Consider the following 14,654-nt stretch of genomic DNA (forward strand, 5'->3'; position numbering starts at 1 on the left):
TGGTGGTTTGAGGAACGAATGCCTCACTACATTTCAGGGCATCCCGTACTTTGTGGAAAAACTTTCTAGACACCCCGCGCCCCTAGTTTTGGATTAACTGGGCAGAAAAAAATAATGGCCGTGTAATGTTATTGAAAAGTTTAAGGTAGATTATTTGGCTGTACATGTTGATTGGAAATGAATGAGTGGTTCGATTAGTTAAGGAATTAACCCAACACCGTTCCGCTGTATTAATACGTATGTAAGACGCGCAAGTTATAAGATTCGACGAACTGGCTCCCCAGATTCTAGAATCACGCATTTCAAATGTCATTTATTTTGCAACAAGGGGATGACTTGTCCACTCATATGAAATTTCACTATATTTTCAAAATTATAATCGCTGCTATATCGCGTTGCTTGAAATTCTGTTCTATTCGCGTACCCGAACTTCAAGCTTTCCTTTCGATCAAACCCTTCTATTTATATCAAACAACTATGTTTTTTGGTTACCTTGATAATCCATTACTCATACGGATATATTGGAAACTTCCAACGGCCAAGGACCTTTAAATTCCGAAAATCCGTTTGCCAATTGAGAATAGATGAAAATTCTCATTTCTTCTTCAATTTTCTGTTTGTCTACAATGGGAAAAACTAACGCATGAAATTATTTGAGACGTATGTAACCTTGAATTCCTTTCATCTCCATTGATTCTCATTCAATAACAGCTGTAAGTATAAATTATTCTCTCATCTAAGAGAAATCTTTATCACAGCAGAAATTTTTCAAAATTCTCATATAACAATATGTCGCAAAATGCGACGCTCTATTTGTCAAATGTACACATATGCTTAATCACTTTGAAGAAAAAATTTTCAGTTATAAAAACGGTTATACATATAGAAAGCTTGTGTATTTAAATACATTTGTTTTAATGTGACAGTACTTGTTGGTGAGCTAGCATATATATCAAGCTAAGACAGATGTAGATCAGGATTGTTTAAAGTAATTCATTGTTATGGTTTGAAGTATAAAATGAGATATGTCACTGATGCTTGAAACATGGAGGAAAGCAGCGATGACTCTGCACTTGCGTGTAGTTTATAGCTATTATGTTTTGACCTCGCAACTTGGCTCACGAAATGAAAACATAGGACTTTTAGACATGAACGGCATCGACACACTATACAGTTTTCTTTTCATTTCCTGTATTTTTGCTCTGCTTAGAGTTTGAATTCATAAACATAATTGTGTATTTATACAGCAGGTACTTTGTCCGAATATTGACAAAATAGTTAATAGTAAAACTGCGTTCTCACCTTCGAATACCTTGTTTTATATGATCCACCACGGCATTATTCTCATTTTTAGATATCTCGCAGCTGAAGCTGTCATCTGCCATTTGTAATCCCGATACTTAGCATAAAAGAATTTCCTTGAGGAACATCCTGATATTATTGAACCTTGGAAAAGGTAAGCGGAAATAATAAAGAAGAATGTCGCTGAAACCAAAACGGGTAGACTTCTCTCAAACCTGGGATATTCTCCAACAAACTGTCAAAGGAGTCATCACGTTAGCCGATGTCCCCAGATCGACATGGAATGACAGATTTACGTACGTACATTTATATCTAAAATTGAGAACCAAGTATCAATTCGGCTTTCCATATTGCATAACAAATCTTTTCAACAGCGATGTGTATTCCCTGTGCGTTGCTTACCCTGAACCACTTGCCGATAGACTATATGATGAAACCAAGCACTTTCTCGACGATCATGTGTCAGAACTTTTGTTGGGGGTCTCCAAACAAGGGGACGCAAGTCTTCTGCAAGCATATCACAGTGCATGGACAGAGTATTCACAGGGAATCGATTACCTTCATCAACTCTATCTCTACCTCAATCAGCAACACATTAAAAAGCAAAAGACAACAGAGGCAGAAATAATATACGGGGCATCGTGCGCTGCCGCAGCAGATTACCAAGAGCAAATGGAGATCGGAGAACTTGGGCTGGATATTTGGAAACGTAAGATGATTACTCCCTTGAAGGAATCTTTGGTATCACTCTTACTAGCAGGAATTCATGGCGACCGATTGGGAAAAGCTCGACATGCTACCACTGACGTTATCTGTGGGGTCATTCAAAGTTTTGTTCGTGTGGAAGAATACAAAAAGAAAGGCCAGTTAGATGTACGTACAATAAACATCTCTTGTCTTATTAGAATTTGTTTCAGCTTTTTCGCGATTGCTAACAATATCATATTGTTGGAAAGAATAAATAATAGCCGGTGTTGTTCTAGTCTTTGCAAAGCTAAAGTTGTTTCATACCTGTATCATTACCAACAATAATAGTCGTGCAAAAGCATTTTACATTCCTTTTACATGTTCGTGAAACTAATTTATATTCAAAAGTATTTTTCAATGAGATCCAAATTTTTGCAAAGTAAATATTCGCCGTTTTTCGTCCCAGTTATAAATTCAGTAAATATTCTTCTTTTCTTCACGTATCGTATCCTTGTAGTTGTATCAGCAAATTTTTGAAGAACCTTTCCTCGAAGATAGTGGAAATTTTTACGCAAGAGAAGCATCCGAGCTGCTCCAAAAGTCCGATGTATCTTATTACATGGAACAAGTGAGCTGGAGGTTTAGTCAGGAAGAACTACGCTGCCAAAAATTCCTTCATAGTAGTTCAGCTCCAAAGGTGAAGCACGTATTAATAAATAAGTTGAAATTTATGTTCACAACACGTCTCTTTAATAATATTAGATTACTTTCAATAATAATATTCAATTGGTAATGATTTCTAAAGGTGCGACAGTGCTGTCAGGAGAAAATGGTTGCCGCGCACTTGTCATGGTTACACACCGAAGCCGATGTGATGATTGAAAATGAGCGTAGAAGGGATCTCAGTTTTCTTTATCCTTTGCTGAGGCCATTGCCATCAGGCCTGGCGCCGCTTATTCGAAAACTTACAGCGCATATCACTCAGCAAGGCTTGCGAGCTATCGGAACTCTCCAAGGTGACAATGTGAGCATTTCCAAAGCGATCAAAGGTTGACATACATTCCGAGTAAAAAGTCAACAGCGCAAGTTTTCATCAGTCAATATTATTCATGATTTATGATACTAAGATCTTCTATTTTCATTCATTTAGGTTCACACGCAATTCGTGGAAAGCATGCTGGACGTCCATACGAAATACTATGAGCTCATTAAGGCTGTATTTAAAGGTGATCAAGCTTTCATTAGCGCCCTAGATAAGGCCTGTTCAGCCGTCGTTAATCATCAGCCTGCTTCTCGTCAGCCAGCACGTGCTGCCGAACTGGTAAATTTTCCCAACGCATTCCAAACGTGATTTAGGGACTTGTCTTGTGTATCCAGATGTAAAACTAATAGGCATTTTTTTAGTTGGCCAAGTACTGTGACTCCCTGCTGAAAAAATCATCCCGAGGAACGACAGAAAGCGACGTGGAGGAGAAATTGGCCCGGTCGATAACAGTTTTCAAGTACGTAGACGACAAGGACGTGTTCCAGAAGTTTTACGCTCGAATGCTCGCCAAGCGGTTAATCCATCAACAGTCGCAGTCAATGGATGCGGAGGAAGCTATGATAGACCGGTTAAAACAAGCATGTGGATATGAATTCACAAATAAATTGCACCGTATGTTTACCGACATGTCTGTCTCCGCTGATCTAAATACCAAGTTTTCATCCAATCTGAGGGAACGCGAAGGTCAGGGTCAAAAACAACTCGGAATCGGATTCGGAGTCTATGTTCTTCAGGCCGGTGCCTGGCCGCTCGGTCTTCCTCCCGCTCCCGGTCCTTTTCACGTTCCGCAGCAGCTAGAGCAGTCCATTCAGGCTTTCGAGACCTTTTACCACGCTCAATTCAGTGGGCGTAAGCTCACCTGGCTGCACCCTCTTTGCCAGGGTGAACTGAAGCTGAATTACTTGAAAAGGCCGTATCTGGTTACCGTACAAACTTATCAAATGGCGCTACTCCTGTTGTTCGAACAATGCGATACGTTGCCTTGCAAGGAGGCTGCCATGTCCCTTGGTGTGTCTCAGGAACAGCTCGAGAAGCACGTAGTCAGCTTGATAGACTGTAAACTTTTGAAGAAATCACCCGATGGCGAACTTGGCGAGGAGACGACACTCATGCTCAACTTGGACTACTCGAATAAACGGACGAAGTTCCGGGTCACAGCCGCTCTTCAACGGGAGGGACCCCAAGATGCAGAAACCACTCACCGCAGCGTCGATCACGATCGTAAGCTTTACCTCCAGGCTGCCATCGTACGTATAATGAAGAATCGGAAACTCCTGCGACATAATCAACTTGTGCAAGAGGTAAGATTTGATGCGTTGAATAGAGTCGTTGTAAAAAAAAATTCGTAAAACAAATATCAAATCATTGACGTTGGTTTGCCTTTGGTGGATGATTATTATTTTTATGAGAACAATATTCTAATTACAAGAAAAATCTAACTCATACTAATTCGTTACCGCTACAATGGGTTACAATATTGAAATGTTTTTATCTGAACAACAATGACAATAACTCTTATTAATAACATGGACAATCATTCCAACAACTGAACAGAAGATTAAAGTTTGTCAAAGCAGCAAATAATCTACATATATTTTATTGTTACAGGTTCTTGGTCAGTCTAAAATTACTTTTGCTCCATCAATTGGAATGATCAAAAAATGCATCGAGGCTCTGATTGACAAACAATATATCGAGCGTACGGCGAACAGTTCGGACGAATATTCTTACGTTGCGTAACCTAGCTCCAATCCACCTTGCTAATTTATTTCAAGTAATAAGATACTCCCGTATGTCTTGTGTACTACGGCGCAACGTAAAGCGATTCATTGTCAGCAGGAGCAAGTAACTATGTGATCATCACTCTCTCTCTGTTACACAAGAATCATCTTGCATTGTAATCGCACGTCAGTTATCTGCCAAGGAAAATGAGATTCAGCCCAGTTAATGCAGCTGATTTGTAACAATGAAACAGGGCCAGGGAGTAACGTAAGAAACTTAACTACTCCTCAACCGATTAAAAGTAAATTAATTGATTAGGTAAAATGTAATATATACGCAACCAATAAAGATGCCGTTATTATTTTATCATCGGTCTAATGATTTCGGTAACAGATTCATTCTTTTTTTGTTGCTCCTGTACAAAGTGCTTCTGCAAGAGACAGAATATTCATATCCATGCCTGGTTTCAAAATTCAGTAATAGACGGTGAGGCAGAGCATAAGTCCGCCTATTCATATATATTCATACTTATATTTATCAGTTGATCTTTGTTTTAACCTTTTTAATTTGTTTTCTAATTATTAATTGAAGGCGACTTTGTGCTGCACGTACGAAATGAAATTTCTCACTGTACATTTAAGAAGTCAAATCACACAATGCTTATAATGCTAAATAAATTAGTAATCGCTATTTTAACGCGTATACAAATTTAATAATGTAAGATTTTTCAAATCTTTACATATTGTACTAATTTTATCTCAGCCAATCGTGATTAATATCATTGTGACCGTTACAGTCATCATCTAATTATTCCACACCTTGGGTTAGTGAAAAGTTCTGATCAGTTTAATTATTATCTCGCTCTTGTAATCGGAGTCGAGAAATCTGCTCTTCATTGTACAATAGTAAGGCGTTCGTTGTAGGATTGAACACACCGCACAACGTACTACACCCGCATCATTACGACCTCGGCGTTTTCAATTGTAACAGCTCAGGATCGAGCAAAGGATTATCATCGTTCTCCGATGGCTTGTTCATGTGATTCACTATGAGCGGAGATGGAGTCGCAGCGTTTCCATATGGAGAGAATCCAGCCCATTCCATGCCGAGATAAATCGGAGGCGGGCTACCCATCGGTGGTTCTAGCAGCAGATGATCCTGCGGCTGCTGTTGCTGCGGTTCTTGACAATCCGGAGACGTGATGTGAGCTGCCATGTGAGTAGCAGCCTTACACTGCTTCTCCTGCTTCCTCCACTTGGCTCGCCTGTTCTGAAACCAGACCTGCAAGGATTCGACGGCCTCCGATTATATCCGCAGTTACAGTTATACAGGATTTCATAACTGTACAAAGTACGCTTACTTGAACTCTGGCCTCCGTCAGCTGGATTCTGAGAGCAAGCTCCTCTCTGAAGAACACATCCGGGTAATGAGTTTTCTGGAAAGCTCTTTCAAGTTCTTCCAACTGAAAATTAGTAAACGTCGTACGATATCTTCGCTGTTTTCGCTTTCCCATTCCAGCCGCTGGCCTGTCATCGCCTCCAGGACTTGGTGAGGAAAAGTCGTATGCTGAAAAGCATATGTCGACAGACGTCAAAGGTGAAATTACACGAGTACAATCGAGTGATAAGTCGTAACATTATGCTGCGTAATTCATTTTCGTGAATAAGGAATGCTTATTTCATTAGGAAATCTGTTTATGAGTGTTAAACAGATTACTGCTAACTCTATTTAAGAAAAGGGTACTCTGCCGCTTAATGCACTTAGCAATAATTTAATTGAACGCTTCCCCAAGAGCCTGGTACTTAATTAAATAAAACTACCATTCCCAGAGAGACGTGTGTCCACTTACTGAATTTTGCAGGGAAGCAAACGGAGGAGGATTGAGTGCCCATCAGTCCAGCTAGAGTGGCCGATTGCAGATCACCAGAATGTATATCATCATTTGTACCATCAGCAGTAATAATAGAACCTGCTGAAACGAGAGGATCTCGAGGAGTCCCAACCAAAAATAACTGCCTGTTGTTATCTTCGACAGATTCCTCTTCTTTCAAATCCATTTTTATCCAAGTCTTTTCAATGGTATAATATCAATGAATTTATTGAAGCTAATTTGATTTGTAACTGACTTTTACTTCGCTGAGGCGATGCCCCAAGTAGAATAGGCTGTCGGTAATTGAATCACCCTGGGTTGAGAACAACGTTTCAACCCCCCGCTCAAACAACTCTGGGGCTCTACCTTTCTTTTTCTCTTTTATTTTATTTCCTGTGTATATGTATATTTTTTTTTATCCACTACTTACTTACACCTGTGCAAGGTAGACTGAGCAGGGGATTGTATTTTCAACGGGAACTCCAAGGGGGGTAACGAAGCCCTACTCGTGCCCCGCATATCGCTTTGCCTCAGCTCTACGAATCAATAATACACAAGGCAAACAGACCGAAATGAATATCTGGCTTTTACTTCAGTTTAAAGCATGTCAAGAAATAAATTAATACCATCCCACAGATTGAACAGCTTCACTGCAACCCAAAGGGGTGACGAAAAATTGTTCATTTCACCGCTGGCCAACCAGTGATTACCATTTTAAAGAACCTTGCATTATAAGCAAGTTCTCAATTGATTAAATATTTTAAAATTTACTTTGAAGAGAAGGCTAGCATTATTATAAAAGAAGCTATTGAATGCACTTGAGATAATGTCTGAAGCTTTGATACGGGACTCAACTGACGAGATGTTACTGTACTCACAGAAAAATTCTTTGACTGTGGGGTAAATATTTGTTTACTTTGGAATAAACTGTTGTATGTTATTGTTATAATACCGTTTATTACTAAGTGCAGTGTATCACAATGTATTTACAAAAATATGCCAACAGAGTTTCCAGTATTATTGGTTATTTTAAAAAATGCTTTGTGCTTGGATAACTCATAGCTGGTGCTGCTGATAGTAAAGACTTAGAAGTACATACGTTTATATACAATTAATTAATAATTAAATATGATAAGTTGTAAATCAATAAATACAGAAACATGTTTGAATTTTATTACAGCCAATAATACGCTATTGTTTGTAATATTTTAAAGTTTCATTCCAGTCGCGTTTTTGTGAAAGAAGTTTAATTGGATAAAAAATCTTATGGTGTCAATGTCATGATTATGATTTTCTCATTATTATCATCATTGTTTTTGTTGCTCGTATCAACAAAATTTTTGGATTGGGTGAAAGCTCCGTTTAGAGAAAGTCATGAGATCAATGTTAATTCTTCTTGTATTATCAAGGATTGCTACCGTGATGAACATTTAATGCTGACTGCTACTAGGTTTTTCTATTAAGTAGCTCTACGTTCGCTGTTTTTGAGCTTCTTTCTGTATTCCTTGGTCCCAGGGTGGTTCAAATTCTCAAAGTCGATTTAAATGCACATTCTCCTAGATGTAGAACAGGCGAACACGGCTAGTAGACAACAAGAGATCGTCGTCAAAGAACTTTGTTTCAATAACTAAATTCCCACTAAAACAAGAAAACACAGCAACAGAAAGTAGTCAAAAACTTGAAACATTTTTTTTAAATCAAATTTTCAGATCAGAATTAAGAGCAAAGGAGTTATACTTTAAAATGTTAGCTGGCATCATTTGGCTCTCTGGGGCTGCTTCGATCAGAGTCTGCCAAGTGTTTGTGCTGCTAGGAATGACGAAACCGAATTCAAAGAACCATTCTTCAAGACAGCGTCCTTTGAACAAAACCTTTTGCTCCAATCTAAAGCGCTCCATTGGTTCGGCGGAACTGAAATTGATCTCTCGAGATACCGCCCGGCATCGCAAGATTTTTTTAGGAACTCGGGCTTCGTGTTCAACTTCTGGTACAGACCTGATATGAAGAAATGTAGTACTTAAAGATAGGTTCTCAATTCTTTGGAGAACCAGGTGAAATCTTTACTCACAGGTCCTCGTTCCCTTGCCAAAGTATTTTGCCACTGTCAGCATCACGCAAATTCATCCAATTACTGTTTCGACAGCAATTAGCAGTCAAGGACTAATCAATACAATATGACAGATATTCTCTGATATTCATCTAGATACTTAGTACGGTTTCAAGATTCTACTGTGAGTGAACGACACGAGCAAACAAAACTGATCAATTACGGGCAACATAACCTACCTCAAGCTACGCACGATTATTCCATAGGGATCGAAAAACTACATTGAAAGGATACACTTGAAATCCCTTGAGAATTTCTTCAGCTCGTAACGGCATTTTTGCAGATGCCCAGGCTCTTCTTTTCACAGAATTAAACTGCAATTCACTACGAAAACAAAATAATGACAGCTCGATGAAGAACTATCGACCGTCCATATCTCGCAGGACTCGTGAAACCTCGGAAATGGTCGCCTATAATCGGAAACTTTCCTCGTTCGAATCTATAGTATGCATGGTCTGCATGGTAGTATGCAATTATCTCTATGTGAGTATGCAAGTTGCGCGCGCGCGCGTAATTTAGGTTGCCTAGCGTGGGGCGCGCGCTCTTGCAGCCAAAAAGCAGGGCTGAGGGTTGGAGAGATGCCGCCGCTATGTCGACCCTGATAAATTGGCCGTAAATATCCGTGCTTGTCAGTCAAGAAATACCGCAGTGATTACGTATTCGTCGGAAACTTGAAACACGGGTCGTAATTGCCGGGAGACGTACAGATTTTACGATGTCGACGTCGAGCGCGCGCTTGGATTGTTTTAATACAATGTTAAGATTAAAAATCTCTACCTAAAGTGAGTAAGAAATTGGAGAGGGAGGCGAGAGGACGGGAATTCAGGGATTCGAGACGGGATGGCAAACACGGGGAGCCTTGCCGCCGATGGAGACGCCGATGGGCCGTTGGTCTGCGGCGTCTGTCACAATTATTACAACGAGCCCTGTCTGCTGTCATGCTTTCACAGCTTCTGCGCCCAATGTCTGAGGGGGCCACATCCCGACGGCAAAGTCTCATGCCCCATTTGCGGGTACACATTTCTATTAGATCTAACGTATTATACCTATGTATATGTATACGCATTGATTTATATTGTATCAATTACAACCGCTCCCACTCATACGCGTTCTACATACCTACGTCAACATGGCTACGAGCTTACCAATCTATGCTCCCCATTTCCATCTGCCAAACTCTTTGAAGATTTTACGTGATGCTTTCGATGTTAATTGTCTACTCCTTTAAAACGGAACCTCACATTTCTCTTTACCCTTACAGATCTACACGGCGATTGATGACCTTTCACCTCTCTTTATTGTTTTCAAAACGTCAATATTCTTACCCCAACGTTGTAGCAATTAACTTATGCACAATGGCAATATTATTATTATTATTCCTATTATCATTATTTGTTTCTAATAGAAACATTTATGAATATCCCATTATTTTATCACAGAATACAACAGTACAATTAGATAAATTCATCATAGTCAATTTTTCAATATTTTGTGGACGAATTTTTATATGATTATGCATGTAAACAACTGAATGGCGAGAAGTATAAACATGGATTTTTTTGTTGTTTATTCGCACCTGATACCGTTTTTCTGCATAATTATTACAGGCAAGTAACCCAGCTGAAAGACGGGGCACAGCTTCCTCCACCAGACTACCTGATGCGTCAGCTGGTTGAGCTGGCAAACTCAGAAAATCCACCATGCGCCAATTGCGATAAACGCGATAAAACTACAATGTTCTTTTGTACAACTTGCGGTTTGTATGACCGATTTCTAGTAACAAATAATTTCAATCTACTGGTCTATTGGCAATTTAATGCGTTATTAGTAAAAAGTAATGCTTCTGGTAAATGTATATTCTAATGAAATAAATTCACCAAATAGGTCAAGCGTTGTGCAACCACTGCAGGGAACACACACATCGAGCAAAGATGTTTTCGAGCCATGATGTCGTCCACATGAGTAAATGTGCCAAAGATACTCAGAGGAAATGTGCCACGCATGGAGAGCAGTACATAATGTATAGTCAAAGCGCCAAGTGCATGTTATGCGCAACATGTTTCCGGGACACACCGGCCGATGCGAGGCTCCACTGCGTCGACATTGACGGAGCGTGGCAGCAGGCTTCAAAGAAAATGGAACGTGCAGCAAACTCTATTTGCGAATTGCAGGCTGGCGTACGCGATGGACTCAGAGCTTTGAAGTCTCAATTGGATGAACTACGACACAGCTTGGAGACTGAAAAAAGATCCTTGAACTCTTACTGCCAGGGGATGCAGGAGGCTGTAGCGAAGACCCACTCGTCTGTTCTCTCCGAGATTCAGAGACAGTTTGAGACAAAAGAGCGATCCGTCAGGGCCCAGCTGCTTTCCCTGGGTGGTGCTCTTCCTGTTCTTCAAACACACCTCATGCTCTGCACGTCATTCACCAGCAGTGCTACCAAGTATCAATTTCTTGAACTCGCTCACTCAATGCTCGAAAGACTTGGACGAGTCGCTCAGCTTGGCCATCCTACTCGCCCCCCTCTACTGGCTGGGCATTTGAAGACAAATTATCGTGCAGAGTTCGCTCGTGTTCTTCATCCTTATGTTGGCTCAGTTCAGAATACCAAGGATTCACTATACGATCAAACTCACTCTGTCACTCCTGCCGAGTCTCAGCATGCACAGGTACCTCTTGGTTCTTCTCCCCTTTGAGAGTTCCGCAATCGAATATTGATTTTTCCCAGGGCAACAAGAGTCTGCAAAGACCTCAGACGAAAGGAAGCGGTGACGCCGGGCCGTTTTCCAATCATTGCCGCAGCTTTGACTCCCAGTTGAAAGAGCTTAGCCAGCAGTTAGTCGCAGTAAAGGAACGTCTCAGCGAATTGCATCGTGACGTGGCTCTTCTTAGACGAGCAAACACTCCACCCTTAGGTACACGCTATGACCATGTAGCTAGAGACTGTCGCTTACTGGAACAGCAGCTGGAATCGCATCAGCTTGAGCTTGAGCGATTGAGAAATGTTTTCGATGCTCTATGGGAAGAGCAGCTTTGCAGAATTCACATAGAAAAAGAGATTTTCCATTCGCAGGTATGGTCTTGTAATTTCTATTTGAAACAGCAAAAAGTTTTACAGCAAAATATCATATGTTCACGATGGTAAATTATTATTTTATATTCAGATGAACGACATTCTTACACTAAAAAGTGAAGTGAAACAGCTCTCCACACTTGCTCAGCAATTGGAGCCCTTTGTTAAGTCATTCTCAGCTGGTATGAGTGCAGGAGAAGCAAGTATCACTGCCTCCGAAGCAGCTGGTCATCAGCACCTTCAAGTTTTGCTGGATCATCTCGCCCGCCTCCAATTACAAGAGCCACCTCAGTCTCAGCAGCCTACGCACACCAAAGACTGTCGCCATCCGCGAAATAATTCTACCAGCGCTGACAATGCACTCTACATGAAGGGTGATTACATATATTGTTAACTATCTAATTCCTTTCAATGAATTTTTGATGAAAATCCTAATATCTTCACAGAAGCAAAAGAGATACCAACACGCTGCCGAACCCCGTCTGGAGGTGTTGGAGCTGTGCTGGATTCGAGTGGAAACATTGTAGTTTATGGAAATGCAAAATCATCGGACTCAAAACGCGGAGTACTGAGTCAGCTTATAGAGAAAGCGAGGACAAAGGAAGACCGGAAAAAGTCGCCCGGACGAGAAGATGGAAGAGATCGAAGTCAGACCCGTCGATCGCGAAAATCTCCAGACAATTCAAAGCCAAAAACACCGCCGGGACATTCCTCAGGAAGTAAAGTTCGCTCGTTATATCGTTCCTTGAAAGGAGGCGGAGGCGGGGATTCGTCTGCGGAAATGGTTGACCAGGTTGTCAGCTGCGCAGAGAGCCAACAGCAACAACAGTTGCAAACAGCTGCTGCAGAGGAAAGCGAATACCAAAGAATATCGGAGGCCTCGACCGTCGGAGAGGTGAAAAAACGCGTACAGGCGCAGATCCATGCCGTCCCTGCGGAAGAAATCGTAACACCGAGTAGCAAGGGTGTAAAAATATATCCAGCTAGCGACTCCGAAGACGTGTTCTACACGACAGGGGAGAAAAGTGGAAGCGAGACGAGAAGACGGCGCAGAGCGAGCTGCGACAGCCTGAGCACAACGGGATCGGCAAACAGTAGACGATCTAGCATAGGAGAAGGTACTAGAGGTCAGACCGTGCCGGATGATAGGAAGACTTTGGTTTTATTAATCGGCCCTTCGCCCGCTCCTTCAACTCTGGTGCAGAAGCAGCGATCCTGGGAAACGTTTCCGAGACCCAAGAGCAAGCGGGGAGGAAACGACAGTAAGCCTGAGATTGGTCAGCTGAAAAAAGCAGATAGCTTTGAAGGACACGAGGAAGCTGTCCGCACGCTAGTCGCCGCTGTTCAAGAGACGCGGTCACAGCTACGGCATCATCAACATCATCATCACCGGCATCATCGCAAAAGCAAAACAAATTAGAGGAACTTCTTCTAAGAGCCAGGTATATAAGTATCGAAGATTCGGCTCTATCGTTATCTTGACCTCTGTAGAAAATATTAACATCGGCACAGAGGCTTCGAGATAAAATGGAAGATAAAAGTATGACCGCTTTGTTAATAATTTTGGCCCGACTATCGATCGTTGACATCAGGCATTTTTTTAGGCATTTATCCACCAAAACTGCATTGATTATTACTTATACCGAAGTTTTTATATTATAATCGTATTATCCGTTGGACGCGCAAATCTTGGCGTTCGAATAACACGTTAATTGGATTGATTTCTAATAAACTTAATGATAGATTATAAAATGGAAATTGATATATTATCTCTGTAAGGTTACACCAATAATTGAAAGACATTAGGTGTTAAGAAGCAAAATTTCTGCTGTTGAATTTTTCCGGTAATTGAAGAGAGAAAATGGGTTGAGAATTGATGAGTTTTTTTTTACCACTATAGCAATGGATATATTTGAAATAGTTGTTCTATATTACAACTGATGTTTATAAATGAAACACAGCTTGGACGAACTAATAATAATTAGGAATTTGATTCATAATCAATAAGTACGAGCAGTTAAATCCTGCGCAAAGTGATTCCAATTCGAACTAACTAACTATAATCAGTTACTTAGCTTCACGTAATCAAATATCACTTCTGATCTCAATCCCAGAGAACATATACATATGTATTCTATATGTAATACGTATGGCATGCATATATTGTAGACGTACAGTATACGTCTCGTCACCACGTGGAAAATAATAGATACATGAGAAAAATAGATAACTAAAAATAAAGCAAGACATAATTCAATGGACATTGTTTAAAATCTAATTACAGAACATTTGATGAAACTACAAATTAAGCTTTTTGCCACTACAGTTTACGGATTTGAAATTAATGCTATTGCACTCATCTTATTAACAGTTGATCTTGCAACAGATTTCAGCTAAACTGAAATTTGTGCTTGCATTGTTTAGAATTTCTTCGATCATTCAGAAACAATCTAATGTTAGTATAGTACAGCGACATGATCGCGTGACACCCTCCTCTACAATTAGTTTTCGAACATTACCTTCTTATGATATAATGTAACGAAAATTATGCATGTAAACTGTTTCATTATGTACAAGACGGTTAAGTAATTGATATTATAAAATAAATCTAGTTAGTATAAAGAACACTGCCAGCCAAGGTATATTACGAATTTAATCGAAGATATTAATATCACGGGGATGCCTAATTTGAAAAAAAAACGTATAAATTATTCGTATTGCCAAAGCTAACGCGCACTGCACTACAATTGTCGTTATTCGTTAATGTTATCAGAACGAAATGATACACACTTAAGGTTGTCAAATTGGTATAGATATGGTAAACTGATTATTGTAACGAATAATTATA

General features: G+C 40.3%; 4 protein-coding genes and 1 long non-coding RNA gene across 8 annotated transcripts; 3 read left to right on the forward strand and 2 right to left on the reverse strand.

Annotated features, from left to right (window-relative positions):
- Window positions 1-8: 8 nt before the first annotated feature.
- LOC124180331 (cullin-2) lies at window positions 9-5,122 on the forward strand. Of its 4 annotated transcripts, none has more exons than XM_046565748.1 (8): window positions 9-145; window positions 1,355-1,598; window positions 1,677-2,175; window positions 2,507-2,686; window positions 2,795-3,013; window positions 3,140-3,310; window positions 3,394-4,335; window positions 4,643-5,122. In XM_046565748.1, the coding sequence occupies exons 2-8, from the start codon at window positions 1,480-1,482 to the stop codon at window positions 4,772-4,774; spliced, it is 2,262 nt and encodes a 753-aa protein (XP_046421704.1). In that variant the 5' UTR covers window positions 9-145; window positions 1,355-1,479; the 3' UTR covers window positions 4,775-5,122. The 4 variants fall into 4 exon arrangements, with proteins under 4 accessions (XP_046421704.1, XP_046421706.1, XP_046421703.1 ...); XM_046565750.1 differs by having other exon boundaries at window positions 91-237; XM_046565747.1 differs by lacking the exon at window positions 9-145 and adding an exon at window positions 266-713.
- Window positions 4,680-6,813, reverse strand: LOC124180354 (homeobox protein ARX-like). Its single transcript, XM_046565797.1, has 3 exons — window positions 6,606-6,813; window positions 6,117-6,322; window positions 4,680-6,037 (listed from the first exon to the last, which is right to left on the reverse strand). Exons 1-3 carry the CDS (start codon window positions 6,811-6,813, stop codon window positions 5,717-5,719), a joined length of 735 nt encoding a protein of 244 aa, XP_046421753.1. The 3' UTR covers window positions 4,680-5,716.
- On the forward strand, window positions 6,213-7,872 carry LOC124180370. Its single transcript, XR_006870247.1, has 2 exons — window positions 6,213-6,352; window positions 6,618-7,872. It is a non-coding gene; the product is annotated as an uncharacterized LOC124180370 (long non-coding RNA).
- A 134-nt stretch (window positions 7,873-8,006) lies between these two features.
- LOC124180363 (retinal rod rhodopsin-sensitive cGMP 3',5'-cyclic phosphodiesterase subunit delta) lies at window positions 8,007-9,131 on the reverse strand. Its single transcript, XM_046565810.1, has 4 exons — window positions 8,968-9,131; window positions 8,695-8,757; window positions 8,364-8,621; window positions 8,007-8,264 (listed from the first exon to the last, which is right to left on the reverse strand). Exons 1-4 carry the CDS (start codon window positions 9,006-9,008, stop codon window positions 8,183-8,185), a joined length of 444 nt encoding a protein of 147 aa, XP_046421766.1. The 5' UTR covers window positions 9,009-9,131; the 3' UTR covers window positions 8,007-8,182.
- Window positions 9,132-9,229: 98 nt separating this feature from the next.
- LOC124180321 (RING finger protein 207-like) lies at window positions 9,230-14,211 on the forward strand. The gene is made up of 6 exons (XM_046565719.1): window positions 9,230-9,746; window positions 10,341-10,489; window positions 10,618-11,402; window positions 11,462-11,806; window positions 11,898-12,180; window positions 12,253-14,211. The coding sequence occupies exons 1-6, from the start codon at window positions 9,574-9,576 to the stop codon at window positions 13,224-13,226; spliced, it is 2,709 nt and encodes a 902-aa protein (XP_046421675.1). The 5' UTR covers window positions 9,230-9,573; the 3' UTR covers window positions 13,227-14,211.
- Window positions 14,212-14,654: the final 443 nt, after the last annotated feature.

The sequence above is a fragment of the Neodiprion fabricii genome, chromosome 4 (assembly GCF_021155785.1).
Source record: "Neodiprion fabricii isolate iyNeoFabr1 chromosome 4, iyNeoFabr1.1, whole genome shotgun sequence".
NCBI lineage: Eukaryota > Metazoa > Arthropoda > Insecta > Hymenoptera > Diprionidae > Neodiprion > Neodiprion fabricii.

Excerpts from the sequence above, each read along its gene's own strand:
- LOC124180331 (XM_046565748.1), top strand. The coding sequence starts at position 1,480 with ATGTCGCTGAAACCAAAACGGGTAGACTTCTCTCAAACCTGGGATATT. Across the intron at positions 1,599-1,676 it reads ACATGGAATGACAGATTTAC|CGATGTGTATTCCCTGTGCG; the intron begins GTACGTACATTT and ends TCTTTTCAACAG. Across the intron at positions 3,014-3,139 it reads GAACTCTCCAAGGTGACAAT|GTTCACACGCAATTCGTGGA; the intron begins GTGAGCATTTCC and ends TCATTCATTTAG.
- LOC124180354 (XM_046565797.1), bottom strand. The coding sequence starts at position 6,813 with ATGGATTTGAAAGAAGAGGAATCTGTCGAAGATAACAACAGGCAGTTA. Across the intron at positions 6,323-6,605 it reads TTGCTTCCCTGCAAAATTCA|CATACGACTTTTCCTCACCA; the intron begins GTAAGTGGACAC and ends TATGCTTTTCAG. Across the intron at positions 6,038-6,116 it reads TGACGGAGGCCAGAGTTCAA|GTCTGGTTTCAGAACAGGCG; the intron begins GTAAGCGTACTT and ends GAATCCTTGCAG.
- LOC124180363 (XM_046565810.1), bottom strand. The coding sequence starts at position 9,008 with ATGCCGTTACGAGCTGAAGAAATTCTCAAGGGATTTCAAGT. Across the intron at positions 8,622-8,694 it reads TGGCAAGGGAACGAGGACCT|GTCTGTACCAGAAGTTGAAC; the intron begins GTGAGTAAAGAT and ends TCTTCATATCAG. Across the intron at positions 8,265-8,363 it reads ATGCCAGCTAACATTTTAAA|TGGGAATTTAGTTATTGAAA; the intron begins GTATAACTCCTT and ends TTCTTGTTTTAG.
- LOC124180321 (XM_046565719.1), top strand. The coding sequence starts at position 9,574 with ATGGCAAACACGGGGAGCCTTGCCGCCGATGGAGACGCCGATGGGCCG. Across the intron at positions 9,747-10,340 it reads GTCTCATGCCCCATTTGCGG|GCAAGTAACCCAGCTGAAAG; the intron begins GTACACATTTCT and ends TAATTATTACAG. Across the intron at positions 11,807-11,897 it reads AAGAGATTTTCCATTCGCAG|ATGAACGACATTCTTACACT; the intron begins GTATGGTCTTGT and ends TTTTATATTCAG.